Source organism: Carettochelys insculpta, chromosome 17 (genome assembly GCF_033958435.1).
Source record: "Carettochelys insculpta isolate YL-2023 chromosome 17, ASM3395843v1, whole genome shotgun sequence".
Classification (NCBI taxonomy): domain Eukaryota; kingdom Metazoa; phylum Chordata; order Testudines; family Carettochelyidae; genus Carettochelys; species Carettochelys insculpta.
Window position 1 is genome coordinate 16,633,874 of NC_134153.1, and position 13,742 is coordinate 16,647,615.

General features: G+C 39.6%; 1 protein-coding gene across 4 annotated transcripts in view; it reads left to right on the forward strand.

Annotated features, from left to right (window-relative positions):
• ZNF217 (zinc finger protein 217) overlaps nt 1-13,742 on the forward strand; it is a 48,610-nt gene that overhangs the window by 14,944 nt on the left and 19,924 nt on the right. For all 4 annotated transcript variants that reach the window (XM_075011361.1, XM_075011360.1, XM_075011359.1 and 1 more), the window contains 3 exons: nt 1,076-2,877; nt 8,686-8,811; nt 9,707-11,308. In XM_075011361.1, the coding sequence (XP_074867462.1) occupies nt 1,473-2,877; nt 8,686-8,811; nt 9,707-11,308 (3,133 nt within the window). In that variant the 5' untranslated portion in view covers nt 1,076-1,472. The remainder of the gene's footprint in view (nt 1-1,075; nt 2,878-8,685; nt 8,812-9,706; nt 11,309-13,742) is intronic.

Genomic DNA, 13,742 nt, shown 5'->3' on the forward strand with positions numbered 1-13,742 from the left:
CAGTATACTGTTATGAGACCTGATATGGTGCAAGGCGTAACATGCCAGGCATAAATTGACTTTTTGGAAGCATAGTAATTGAAGTTGTAATTCCTGAATCTCTTGTGGAAAATTCTTGATAAATCATGATAATTTGTGAAACTTCAAGGTTTAAGGCACACAATAAATAAGTCCAGATCTCCACACATTTTGAAAATCTCATGAAAGCAGTTAATTCAAAATAAATAGGTGGTGTCCCTGTTTCGTCCTTTTTTTTTTTTTTTTTTTAAAAAATCAGTCATCTGAACTGCATATGTGCTATATCATTTTTATTTTTGAATGTCCAAAAAAGACAATTTAATCTGGCATGTAATTAAGTTTTTACACACCTACAGTAAGTATAACTGTTCACATCAACATTTGAATACTTAACCAGTAAATGGGATTAAAAACCTACAAACTGCTTATTTTATGCAATTCTAACTCAGAAGTATTTGCATTTACATGTACAAGTCAGTTTTTTGTATGTAATGAAAAGTAAATATGTAAAATGGATTTCAGAAAGAAGCATCTGTGCAGTTCATGCACATAAACACTAATACTGAATTCATTTTTTTTGTATACAATCTAAATCTTTAAAACATTTGCAACAGAGTGATAACATTTAAATACTGGCATGAGTGAGGTTATTAGTACAGAAATTTACATTGATATTTTACTATCTGACAGTAATGTGAATATAATTTCAAGCTGTCTAAGCTTGGAAAAGTTTAGAATTCTCCATTTTCATAGGCCAAATTTTGGGATATGATCTTTTAATGTAGCTGGGAATTAGCAGGGGGAAATGTTGTTGTTCAAGATTTATGCTGCTTTTTCCCAGTAGGGCAAGAAAGACATGTAGCTGGGTATTTCTCTAACTCTGGTTTACGGCATACTAGAAACATACCTTGTATTCTGAATGAGTGCACACAGCTTCTTCAGTATAAAAAATACTTGTGTGAGAGGGATGGGATCTTTATTTTTTCTTTAAAAAGTCTTACTGGTTTCATTTTAGTTTGGTTAATTTTAAAAGCTAGCTGTGGTTCTGTTTCTATAGGTGCTGGAATTCTCTGTTCTACCAAGCTTCTTCTTGACTCTATCCTGCCCAAGAGAAGTATTTGAAATATTAAAAAGGGAGAAATAAGTGCAACTGGTGACTTCTACAGACTCTTCTTAATGAACTTAAAACAGTAGGAAAAAGTAGTTCAAGGAATCCAATTCTTTCACGGAACAAGCAAATGGGTATCCTTTTTTAATGGTGTATGAATACAGATAAAAATCAAACTCCTTCCACATTTTGTGGTAAGAACTTCCATTCAGTAGCCATCTTTCTAGCCCAGCATATGTGCATGTGAAAAGAACTTCACAAGTGTCCTTATTCTGACCAGGGAACATCCCAAGAAGAACTGAGACTTAGCATTAAAATATATGATAGGGAACAAAACCCAGGAAATATGCCAACTCAACCCCTTTTAGTATATATGGAAGGACCGGATGGGATAGCAAGTACTGTTGGTGCACAGATGGAGAATAATGATGCCTCTATGCTGATAAAAGGGACCAACACAATTTCTTACAAAAATGTGCAAGAAAAGTTCTTGATGCAAGCAGAGGGATGTATTCCTTTGGATTGCATGTTCTGTGATCAGACTTTTAAGCATCCCGAAGAACTCGGTAGGCATGTCTTAACTCAGCACAGACCAACCCTTTGTGAACCAGCAGTTCTACGTGTTGAAGCAGAGTATCTTAGTCCCCTTGATAAATGTCAAGTGAGAACAGACTTGCCGTTGCCAGATGATAATGAACACGACAATGAAGAATTTAGCTGTGAGGTTTGTGGGCAAACATTTGATGAAGCTTTTGATGTTGAGACTCACATGAAAAAGCATAAAGATTCTTTCACATACTGGTGTAATGTATGTGGAAGAAGATTTAAAGAGCCTTGGTTCCTCAAAAATCACATGAGAACACATACTGGTAAACCTGGTTCAAGAAATAAGCTTCAACAAGGTTCTGGAAGCCCAGTAACAATAAATGAGGTGGTACAGGAGCAAGTAACTGAAAATATAGCGTCACCTTACAAAATCTGCATGGTTTGTGGCTTCCTATTTCTCAATAAAGAGAACTTAATTGAGCACAGTAAGGTGCATACCAAAGAGTCAGCGTGCAATGGTGACAGCCCTCAACTCACTGATGAAGCCAATAAAGGAGGAGTGGTTGAGAGGGAAGAGTTTCTGCAGTTTTTGAACTTAAGACCAAATGTGACTTCCGAAAAGAGTAAATCCGAAAAACCTGTGAAATGGATAGCTGAACTGGATCCATTCAATACATATCAAGCATGGCAGCTTGCTACCAAAGGCAAAGTTGCTGTTGGCCATGGGCAGATTAAAGAACCAGGGCAAGAAGGCAGTACAGATAATGATGATTCATCATCTGATAAAGAAGAACTTGGTGAATTTTGGAATACAAGTAAAGGTAGCCAGATTAGTCAAACTGAAAGTACTGGAAAGTCAAAGGTAAATAAAAGTAGTTCAGGAAGTGGTACTCTGTCCCAAGACAAACTGAAACATCCCGGTGGAGAAGTGCCTTCTATGGAGATGGATGCCAAACTGTCACAAAACAAGGAGAAGCCAACACACTGCTCAGAGTGTGGCAAAGCCTTTAGAACATACCACCAGCTGGTTCTTCATTCAAGAGTACATAAGAGAGACAGAAGGACTGATACGGAGACTTCAGCCACTTCTCGGACATGTTGTGCAGACCTAATTGTAACCCTACATGAAAATGGAGTAGTAGAGAGAACAGAGGGAGGCTCTGAAGATGGATCTGAAGATGGACTACCAGAGATGCTTCATTTAGGTAAGAAGTATATTTGAACATATTTGATTAAAAGAGCACAGATAATGGTAACTTTATTCCTAACTGTCAGGGTGGTAAAACAGTGGAATAAATTGCCAAGGGAGCTTGTGGAATCTCCATCACTGGAGATATTTAAGAACAGGTTAGATAGATGTCTATCAGGGATGGTTTAGATAGTATTTGGTCCTGCCATTGGGGCAGGGGGCTGGACTCGATGGCCTCCTGAGGTCCCTTCCAGTCCTAGTGTTCTATGATTCTTGTAGGAAGCAAGGAAGTGTTAAATTATCTTCCTAATTTGGCCTTTGTAAACGATGACAAGAAATTTAAAATGTGAGAGGGCTGGTATCTCAACTTCGAGATCCTCTCATTAACTTGGGATTCTACAACTTCCCTTTTCATGTCTTTGTTCTGTGCTTTGGGTTTAGGAAATTATAGTGGCAGATTAATTTACCAAACTGAATAGCAAGTGTGGGTGGTTGCGGCAGCGGTGGTAAATGAATAAAATAACTGGTTTAAAAAAAAAAAAAAAAAGTAGAATTTATGTAGTTGATTACAAAGTCTTTCTCCATGGCAAAAATTGTCAATGCAGGCTTAAAATGAAATACAGTGTAGTGTACAAGCTTAAGTTAGCCATTCCCCCCCAAGGTACTTTTCTAGGAAGAGAGATTATAAAAAATCTTTTTCTTACCCCCATTTCCAAGCATCCTTAATTGCATTGAAACTGTTTTAGCAATTGTAGTACAAATATAGTGACTATTACCAACCCTTAGAAATACAGGACTGAAAGGGAGCTTTAGAGGTCATCTAGACCACCTCTGCTCTGATACCTGTATGGCTAGCTAGTCTTTGAGAACCTACAATGAGTGGGATTCCACAGCCTCCCTTGTAACTTATTACCGTGTTTATGTATACCTGTAGTTAGAATGTCTTGTTCAATAGCAAACCTAAATGAGCTTGGCTTACAGATTAAGCTGGTTACTGCTTGTCCTACCTTCAGTGGACCTGGAGAACAGTTGATTGCCACCCTGATTATAATAGCTGTTAACGTACTTCAAAACAACTCAGACACCTCCCACCCCCCTCATCTTGTCTCAAGACTACCCACTTATTTACCTTTTAGAAAACCTGACCTATGAGTAAACTTTTGTTCTCACGTGGATTCTGTTTTCTGTTTTTTTTTTGTTTGTTTGTTTGTTTTTTTCCCAATGTTGAATGTGATGGGAAGAAGCAGATACAGTATTTCAGCTGTGGCTTTACATCTTCCAATCTGAGAGAGTTACCTTCCATGCCTTGCGTACAACATTCTTAGTAATATACCCCATCATATTAGTTCCCCCACTTTTTTTTTTAATTGTATCACACGGTTGGCTCAGATTCATGCTCTGATCTGTAACCTCCAGATCCTTTTCAGCAGTACTGCTATTACGAGGCAGTTAAACCTTATTTTATAGTTGTGCATTTGGTTTTTTTTCCCCCCCTATGAGCTGGTACTTTGCTGAATTTCATCTTGTTGATTTCAGACCACTTCAATTTCCCAAAGTAGTTCTGAAGTCTAATCCAGGCTCCCAAAGTACTTGCAATTGCACCTATGCTCGTGTCATTCTCAAGTGTTTATAAGGATACTCTCCTTTATCCAGTCACCCTTGAAAGTCTTGAATAGTGCTGGGACAAGGACGGAACCCTGCTGGACCCTACTTGATGCATGCTTGATAATGAGCCATTAACAGCTGCTCTTTTTCAGTATGCATTTCACCCAACTTACAGTAATTTCGTTAGACCACATTTTCCTTGTTTGCATCTACAACTTCCCTAATCTACAAGGCCATTAACTTATCAAAGAAGGAAACTGGATTGGTTTGGCATGATTTGTTCTTGACCAATTCATCTTGGCCATTCCTTATATCCCTTTTTAGCCTTCAGATGCTTACTAATTGATTCGTATTCCAGTATCTTTTCAGAAATTGAAGGTGGGCTTGACTGATCTACAGTTTGCAAGTTCTCTTCATTAGTACCCATTTTTAAAAATGGGTACTGTCTTCACCCTTCTTAGGTCCTTTAGGACGTCTGTGCTCAGTGAGTTCTGAAAGATAACAGTTATCTTATTGCTAATGATTCCAGGGTTCCTTTGGGTAGTTTCTGACACATCCTAGGGTACACTTATCCAGATGCTGTCAACATGAGTGTGTCTAACTTAGTATTATTCTTTAACCTGTTTTAAGCTGGAATAGTTACAGAGGGGTAGCTGTGTTAGTCTGTATTCTAACAAAACACACAAGCACTCATGCAGCACTTTAATGAATTATTTTGTTAGTCATCAGGAGATGTGCTTTCATGGAGCAGACCCACCTCTTCACATCTGTCTGTTTGAGAGCTGGTAGTTTCTTGTGAACTCCTTTTCTGTTAGATTTTCTCCCCTGGAACCTTTACCTAGCTGTTATCTGGGCTTGTTAGTTTTGTTTTAAGCCCATTGCCTTTATGTGGGACTGGGACTTTTCAGTCTAGAAAAGAGGAGACTGAGGGGCGATATGAGAGAGGTATATAAAATCATGAATGGTGTGGAGAAAGTAAATACAGAAAAGTTATTTACTTGTTCCCATAATATAAGAACTAGAGGGCACCAAATGAAATTAATGGGTAGCAGGTTCAAAACTAATAAAAGAGAGTTTTCCGTCACACAGCGCCCAGTCAACCTGTGGAACTCCTTACCAGAGGACGCTGTGAAGGCCAGGACTCTAACAGAGTTTAAATATTTGGAGGTCAGGGTCCATAGATGGCTATTAGCAAGGGGTAAGGTGTGGTGCTTAGCCTTTTGTCGAAGGCGGGAGATGGATGGCAGGAGACAAATCGCTTGATCGTTGTCTTCGGTTCACCTCCACTGGGGCACCAGGCATTGGCTACTGTCAGCAGACAGGATACTGGGCTAGGTGGACCTTTGGTCTGACCCAGTATGGCCGTTCTTATGTGGGTGTTCACATTTCCTCGCCTCAGTCGATCATTTCTTGATCACTTTCATTCAAATTTCCCTCTGCCTTCAACTTTATAGTAATTTTCCCTTGTTAATCAGGCTTAAAAATAATTGTCCCTGCTATATTCTAAGAACATAATGGACACTTTTGTTTTTTAACATTACCTTTCCTACAAATTTTTGGGTAGTTGGTCCACTCTTATCAGGTTCATTTGTCTCCACCGCCTCCTCTTCAACAACCAATGCACTTCTGTCAATGTTGCAGTCATAAAATTAATTTGACCCAGTTTGATGCCAGTTAACAATTTAGCTTATGGACTAGTATCTTCAGTTTTTCGTGCCCCTGCACCCTGTATGGCCTTGTATAATCTGGAGAAATATTATAAAATTAAAGTTACTCTTCAATGTCTGTCTTTATTTCAGAGGCAGGCTGAGCAGGCTAGTGCTTAGTACCTGCAGAGATATTGACTCTAAACTTCTTAGTCCTTGCTCTATGTAGTAAAATCCTTTGAATGATGTGACATTGGAAAAACTTGTTGGGTACTAACAGCCTGTAATGGAGTGCAACTTCCTTTTTGTGGTGCCTCCTGCTCTTGCCCCCCTGAATTAGTTCTATCAGCAGAGCACCATCTTCTGGCTGGTGTCTCACTTGTCATCACTCTGCACTCTCTCCACTCTAACTCTGGATCTTCATTGTCCTCAATGCCAGAGCATTCTGTTCAGGACCCTGGCTTCTGGCAGCTCCCACTGCTCTGGTCTCTCACTCCCTTCTCTTGTTCCCTTCTGGGGTATCAGCAGTCCTTGGTCTTTACACTGTGGCCAACTGCAGCCAGGGTCTACCCCCTCTACTTAGGGGCAGGCTACAGTCTGTATAGGCCACTCACACCATACGTTGACCCCAACGAAAGGAGGAAGGGATGATCGAGGCTTGCTCACTACTCTGGGCCCTAGTCCAGGGTCTCTCTGGAGAAATCCTTGTCCTGTCCTTTCATTTGCATTCCTCCCTAGGTAACTTCCTCTCTGATCCTTGCACCTTCTTGGATCTTGTGTCAGGTCAGAGCCTCTTCCCTGCTCTCATTTCAGCTTTTTCATCTGCTGGAAGTCAGTCGTGCATCTCCCCTGGTCAGGACCCAACTGAGCAGCCTCTTATATAAGGGCTGCCCCAGCAAGTTATCCTTCAGTTGGCTCTCTGACCCTTTTCGTAATTGGCCAGCTTGCTTTAACCCCTTTCTGGCCAGCGTGGGGCAGCCACCTCACTACATAGCCTTAAAATACCAGAAAGCAGAAAGGTAAGCACATTATTGGCATGTGCCCTGACTATGAGAGATGGGTATGCTTAAGTACACTATTTGGAAGAAAAGGGGTTAATGTCACTTTCTTGGCCAGAGCAATCAGATCAGTTTGTTACTGCTGAGAATCAAAGTTAATAATACTGTGTAGGACAGGAGTGTATGGACCATTAAAACTTTGACAATGAAACTTTTATAAGGGAATAGGATTACAAAATATAGCAAAGATGCTATTTAAACTGGTTGGAATTTCTAACTGGCCTTGCAGCTTCAATCCTACATGTGACACACTTTCTATACTTGCATTTAAAGAAAGGATACTTGCATAATCTCAAGACACAATGCACAGAATGTCCTGACCATACGTGATTGTACTTTTCCAATTTTAGCAATGTACGATCCTTAGTTTGGCTGCTGTGATAATGACTGAAAGGCTAACTGTAATTGCTGTTGATCCTCTTAAAACAATACATCATGAGATGGTGAATCATAGTTCCATGCATATATTTATATCTGTTTGAATAGGTTTGTTAAAACTACTATCACAAAAGGTGCTACTAAATATAAAGATTAAAAAAACAAAAAATATTTCCTAGCAGAACAAGATGGAGCCATTTTAAGCCACTTCACTATTTGACAAAGAATAGGTGATTTAACCAGGTACAGGAATGTATTTTTAAAGTAAATTCATTAAATACAAAATCCTTTCTAGTCCACTTCATCCTGTGAACTGCCCCTTAAAAGCTGGCTGCAGTAGGAATGCTGTTTGTTCAATATTGTTTTGATTTTAGCGTATAGTATTAATGAATAAACCGTCCCCCTGTTCCTTGTTAGACAAAATACTTCACTTACTACCCTCTAGTGGTAACTACTAGTTCTTACACTTAGGAATGAAAAAAGAGACCACATTTCTTAACTGCAGAGGTGGAAAAAATGACAGTCATATCACTTCCCAACCCTCACTGTGTTTGCCAGATCTCCACTTCAGTATTAGTAGTTCTCATGGGCAAAAAATGAAGGCCAATTTACAAACACCTAACTAAAGTGATTTCCCATAGGCATGATATTCCTTTGAACTAATTTATTCAGCAATGTACTAAATGCTAGTATCTTACTTTTTCTAGTTTACATTCCTATCTTAAAACATTTGATCAGTTGGTGGCCTGGAAAGGATTTATAAGATATGGCAAACACAATGGAGAGAGGCTTAAGTGGTTAAAGTTAATGAAATGTATTTGTTAAACTCTTAAGGTTCTAGCTTTGATTTTGTTTCAATCCTTAAGATTCTTTGGTCACAAACTAGAATACTACTTGATGCACAACTACTAGCCTCATAAAACACTTGAGGGTCAGCAGGAGCATGTAGAAATGTAGGTCAGAGGAAGTCTTGTAGCTCTGTATTGGGAGTCAGCATCCCTTAAATAAACTGGTGGGAGGGTGATTTCTAGCAGACACTTGCACTTTTCAGGTTGATACAGATGGAGGCCAAGCGTGCATTTATTCCTCATAACATAGGTTTGCATGTTTGATTTTGTTTTTCTTTTCCTTACAAAGATAAAAATGAAGATGGCTTGGAAAGAGCAAAAGTTAAAAACTTTGGGGCCTCCAGAGAATGCAGCTATTGTGGAAAATATTTCCGCTCAAATTATTACCTCAATATTCATCTCAGAACTCATACAGGTAAAAGATTTTAAACTTTTCAGGACAGGGTCTGCTTAATCCAGTTCAAAGGGACTTTTAGGTTCTTAAAACCAAATTAAAACTAAGATCTAAAATCTCCAGTGTTGTAAACGAAATATAATCTTAAACAGCTGTATTTAATTTCCTAAACTCAAATCTGCTCTAAATTAGACTAATATCATACTAATGTCTTATGTCTCTGCTTCACATTATACCCTGCCTTTCACCCTTGTTTAACACAACCTGATTTTCACACTGCTACTGAAAATTCACAATACAGCTTCTAAGTATGATCATGACTGTATGCCTCTGCTGCAGTATCAGACTTGTCCCTGTTCTCAGTAAAGCTTCTTTTCTATATACCCCACACATACTCCCCCTCTCCCCCCAAAAAAAAACTGTCTGTATTTTAATGAATGTGTGCCCCTATTTTTTTCTCAGATGATATTCCCATTTGCTGACAAGCCAAATTTTGAATTCACTATGTATCAGACTTATTCCTTGATGAAACTGTGCACTCATGTGACTGCCATTGATCCACCAAGGTCCCTTGAATTAGCCTTATTTCCATTTCCTTTTATCAGCAGATTGCAAACTGCCATCCTTAATGCTTTCTGAACACATAGGGAAAAATCTAATCCTAGCCAGAATGTCACTATAGCTAACACCACCACCTCCCTGCCTCACCCCACATTAGGTATAGTTCTTAGGGGACATACTTATGCAGGCCCCAAGCTGAGCTATTAAGTGTATTTGGAGTAGGGGAAGGAGAAAAGACCATCCCCTGTTATCATCTGAGTCTTTTGAATTCTGACACTCCACTGAATTATTTTAATTATGTTGAAGGTTTGAATTCACTATGTGTCAAACTTATTCTTTGATGAAACTGTTTCAGGTGAAAAACCATACAAATGTGAATTTTGTGAATATGCAGCAGCCCAGAAAACATCACTGAGGTATCATTTAGAGAGGCATCACAAGGAGAAGCAGGCTGACGTTGCAACAGATGTGAAAAGTGAAAGCAAAGTTTTGTTACAACGTCAGGAAATGGATCTTCTACCAGCAGCTGATGGTGCTCAAGAAACTGAAAACTTGAAAAGGTTTATTGATGGTGCCAAAGATGAAAAGGGCTACCCACCTGTAAAGCAACAAAAAGAGAGATTTTCTTCCTTTCAGAGCATATTGGGTGGCCCAGTCCTCTTGCCCATGCAAAATGATACTCAGGACTCAAAGGGTGCAGCTTGTAATAGCACAAATCAAATGAATGAGAACTCAGATGCTCTTTACCTGGAAAAGCTAAAGACAGAGGAAGAAGCAATGGAATCTCAGGCAAATGATCCAGCTGATCAAAAAAAAGAGGGAGATGCTTCAGTGACATTGGAAGGAGATGGTATCCACTTCTTTAGTGCTTTAAAAGTCATAAATGATGAGGAAGAAATGAGAGAGAGCACTGAAAAATGCAAACACAAACCTATAGCAGGCTCTCAAGACAAGCCCTTAAATTTATCTATTGGGACAGTGCAAGAATGTTCAGTGATCTCAACTGCTAGAGGCTTGTTAGCAACCAGCACCTGCCCATTTTGTACTTACAGAACATTTTATCCAGAAGTCCTAATGATTCACCAGAGGTTGATGCATAAATATAATCCTGATACTGTTAACAAAAATGGTTACAGAAACAAGGCTTTGGCAAAGGCCAGGCGGACTGGATGTCCACCAGCTCTTCATGGTAAAGATGTGCTTCCTCTGTCTCTTAATCCTAATAAAAGCAAGGTTTCCCTGTCTCTGCAACCCAGACAGTTGCATACAGAGAAAACTAAGCAGTGCCCTCCTCCACAGAGCAAAGTCCCTCTTTTTTCTATGGTGGAGTCCAACAGTTCAGCACCAAGTAACTTGAAGTCTTACAAACTGCAAAGCATTGGAGCACAGACAAGTAGCTGTCGGCAGTCACAGCAAGATACACCTTCAAATCCAAGTATTTCTTCAGTGGTGGATAGGCTAAAAAAAGCTGAACCTAAAGCAAAAACTCTAAATATATCAGCATCTCAATCTGGTATTGTCAGTAGCAGCATCAATAGCTCCTATGGTTCTCCCTTTAATGAATCTGCCTGGTTCAGTAATCGAGGAAGAGAATATCTCTGCAATAGATCTGCCAGTCGGATAAACTTAGAATTTGGTGAACCATCCTCTAAAAGAATGAAACCTAATCTGTTAGCCCTTGAACACATTGATTCTGCAAGGGTTAATTACAGAAGGTATGACATGAGCAGATCTCCTCCTGTTGCAAACAGATACGCAAATCTGTTACCTCAGGAATGTTCACATGGCAAACCTGCATCCTATATTTTGCCAACCAAACAAGGGCTTCTGAACTCAGATGAAGTGGATTCTCGAAATGTACTGACTGTTCTGAAAACCTATGAACCGTATAGTCCTGGACCACTTTATAATTCTTTTGGACCTAGCAATGGCCAAACAACCAGCTCTTCAATAGAAGGTACAGGTTTTTTGCGATACGTACTCAAGTATAACTGTGTTCTTTAAAACTTTACAACTAAAATTTTTGCTCTAATTCTAAGGTAAATGATTGAAATCAGAATTGAAATACGCAAAACCATTTCTGCACCAGTAGATACTGGTGATGGAAGCTATGGTTTGTCAATATTTTAATATCTTATTTAATGGCTTATAAATCTAAGGTGACAGAAGGATCAGCTTTTCAATTCAATCAGTGCAACTTCTTGTTGATTCATGTACACAGTAACAAACATCTTATGCCGGAAGTAAAAGTTTCTTAAGGTTCATTGTCACATGTTACGACGACTGCTACACAGATGTCAACTACGTATTACTTTTAATATTACCCACTACATTGGGGGTGGGTCAGTTTAATATTTCTAGAATATGCAGGTTGAACCTCTTTAGTATGTCATCCTTGGGATCTGACTGGTGCTGAACCAGAGAATTTGCCAAAACGTGGAAGTCAATATTGCGTGGCAGCATTACCAACAGTCAACTGCTTTCAGGGCTCATAGAAGACATTTAGCAATAAATTAGGGCTAAATAGCACAGAACACTGAGAGCCAGGACTGGTGGCTGTAAACAAACTTTATGGGACAATGGGAAACGTGGCCACATCTATGATAAGTGGACATGAGGCAAACTAAAATCATGCTGGACCAGATAGTGCCGGTCCACAGTGTGCTGGACTAGAGAAGTTCATCCTATAGTAAGGAATGATGCTGCTATACATTAAACCACTGATATCTCTTTCAAGGAAATTCTGGACTCAATGGAATGTTTTGGGGTTTGATTTTGTGCAGCTTGCAGGGCTGTGCGAAATTGACCTCTTAGGGATCACAGTCAGCCCAAGGTTGGCGGGAGAAACTCTCCTGTTGACCTTGCTCATTAGAGACAGCCACGTAAGCTGAGTGAAGGTAGGTTGATTCTAGCTACACAATTGTCGTAGCTAGAATTTTGTATCTCCGGTCAGATTACTTTGCTTGGTGTAGACATAGCCTTAGAATGCTAAATTTAGTTTGGGGGGGGAAAAACTTGATCTTGGTATTCCTGTTTTCACCTGTTTTGGTTTTTTTTTATTTGTACTGTAGTCTAACACAGGCAGAGCAGTTGAAATGTTGTGCTTTGTAGAACTCAATGGCTTTCTATTTATAGTTTGATACACAGTTTGAAAGATTTATTTTTGCAACTTATCTATACCAATTACTTCTTACTAAATCTATAAAATATTGTGCATCTGTAAAGAATTTAACTATACTGTCCCATAACCCATTGAGCGCTGTGTTGAAGTATGCATGCTAAGTACTTTTCGGAGTTTGTCAGCAAGCTGTCCACTGTGCAAATAAAGCAATACATTTATAGCATATAATCATGGGTAATCAGTAGTGCTAAACTAGTTTTGAGTCATAGCAGATGTGTTGTTGACAAACATACTACATCTACATATGGAAGCTGAAAGATACAGTGTAAACCTAATATCCACCAGTTGGAATATGAGAACTTTATTTCTTATCTGATGGATGAGAGATGGAACGCAGTAACTGGTTCATTTCTGCACGTTTGAAATTATTTTTGTGGTTTCTTGTTACATGGGCTATAGCATCACAGCTCTGTGTTACTAGTGAAATGTAGAAACTTCCATCGGCAGAAGGGGCTTTTCCATCAGTGTAGCTGACCTGACTCTGGTGGTCAGGGTATCCAGTTTTTCATAGCCATGGGCAGCATAGCTAAATTAATTTTTAAGCATAGCCTGGGCCTTGACTGTATTACCATTGGCAGCTAGGATATGTGACTTGCTTTGGAGATGTATGAAATACAGAATGGGTACAGGTTGTAAAAGGGGGAAATTGTCTGGACAAACTTTGAAAAGAGAAATCTATCAAAATATCGTAAGTAGCCTGACTTTCAGCAGAAGTTACTGATAAAATCTTAACTTTAGCTGACTACTGAAGTTAATGTGTGAATTCACTTTCAGAAAGTGGATTAAGCCTCCATTTTACGTAGACACTGTTTCCCTGCAAGCATTACTTTTGCTACTGTTACATGTGTTCAGTAAAACACAAGATAGCATTGGTAGAGCCAGTAACTTCTTGGACCAGCTGACAGGCACAAAAAGCTGTCACACTCCTGCCTCCTGAGAGCTCCCAAGGGCCTGCCCCATGCTGATAGCGGGGCTGGTATCTTCCATATGCCAGCAGGACCCTGCTACTCTGGAAACTGCCCCTTTCCCAACTGTAAGGCTTCAGCAGCGACCTTCCCAGGGGTGCCCACGGATCGGATCCTGCTCAGCTCCCAGGCCAGTACGCTCCCTCTGACTCGCCAGGATGAGTCTCCAGGTAGGCAGAAATAACCTCCTGTCTGGAGCGATGATCTAGGTTCACTGGTAGTTACTGAGATTCCTAACAGTTGAG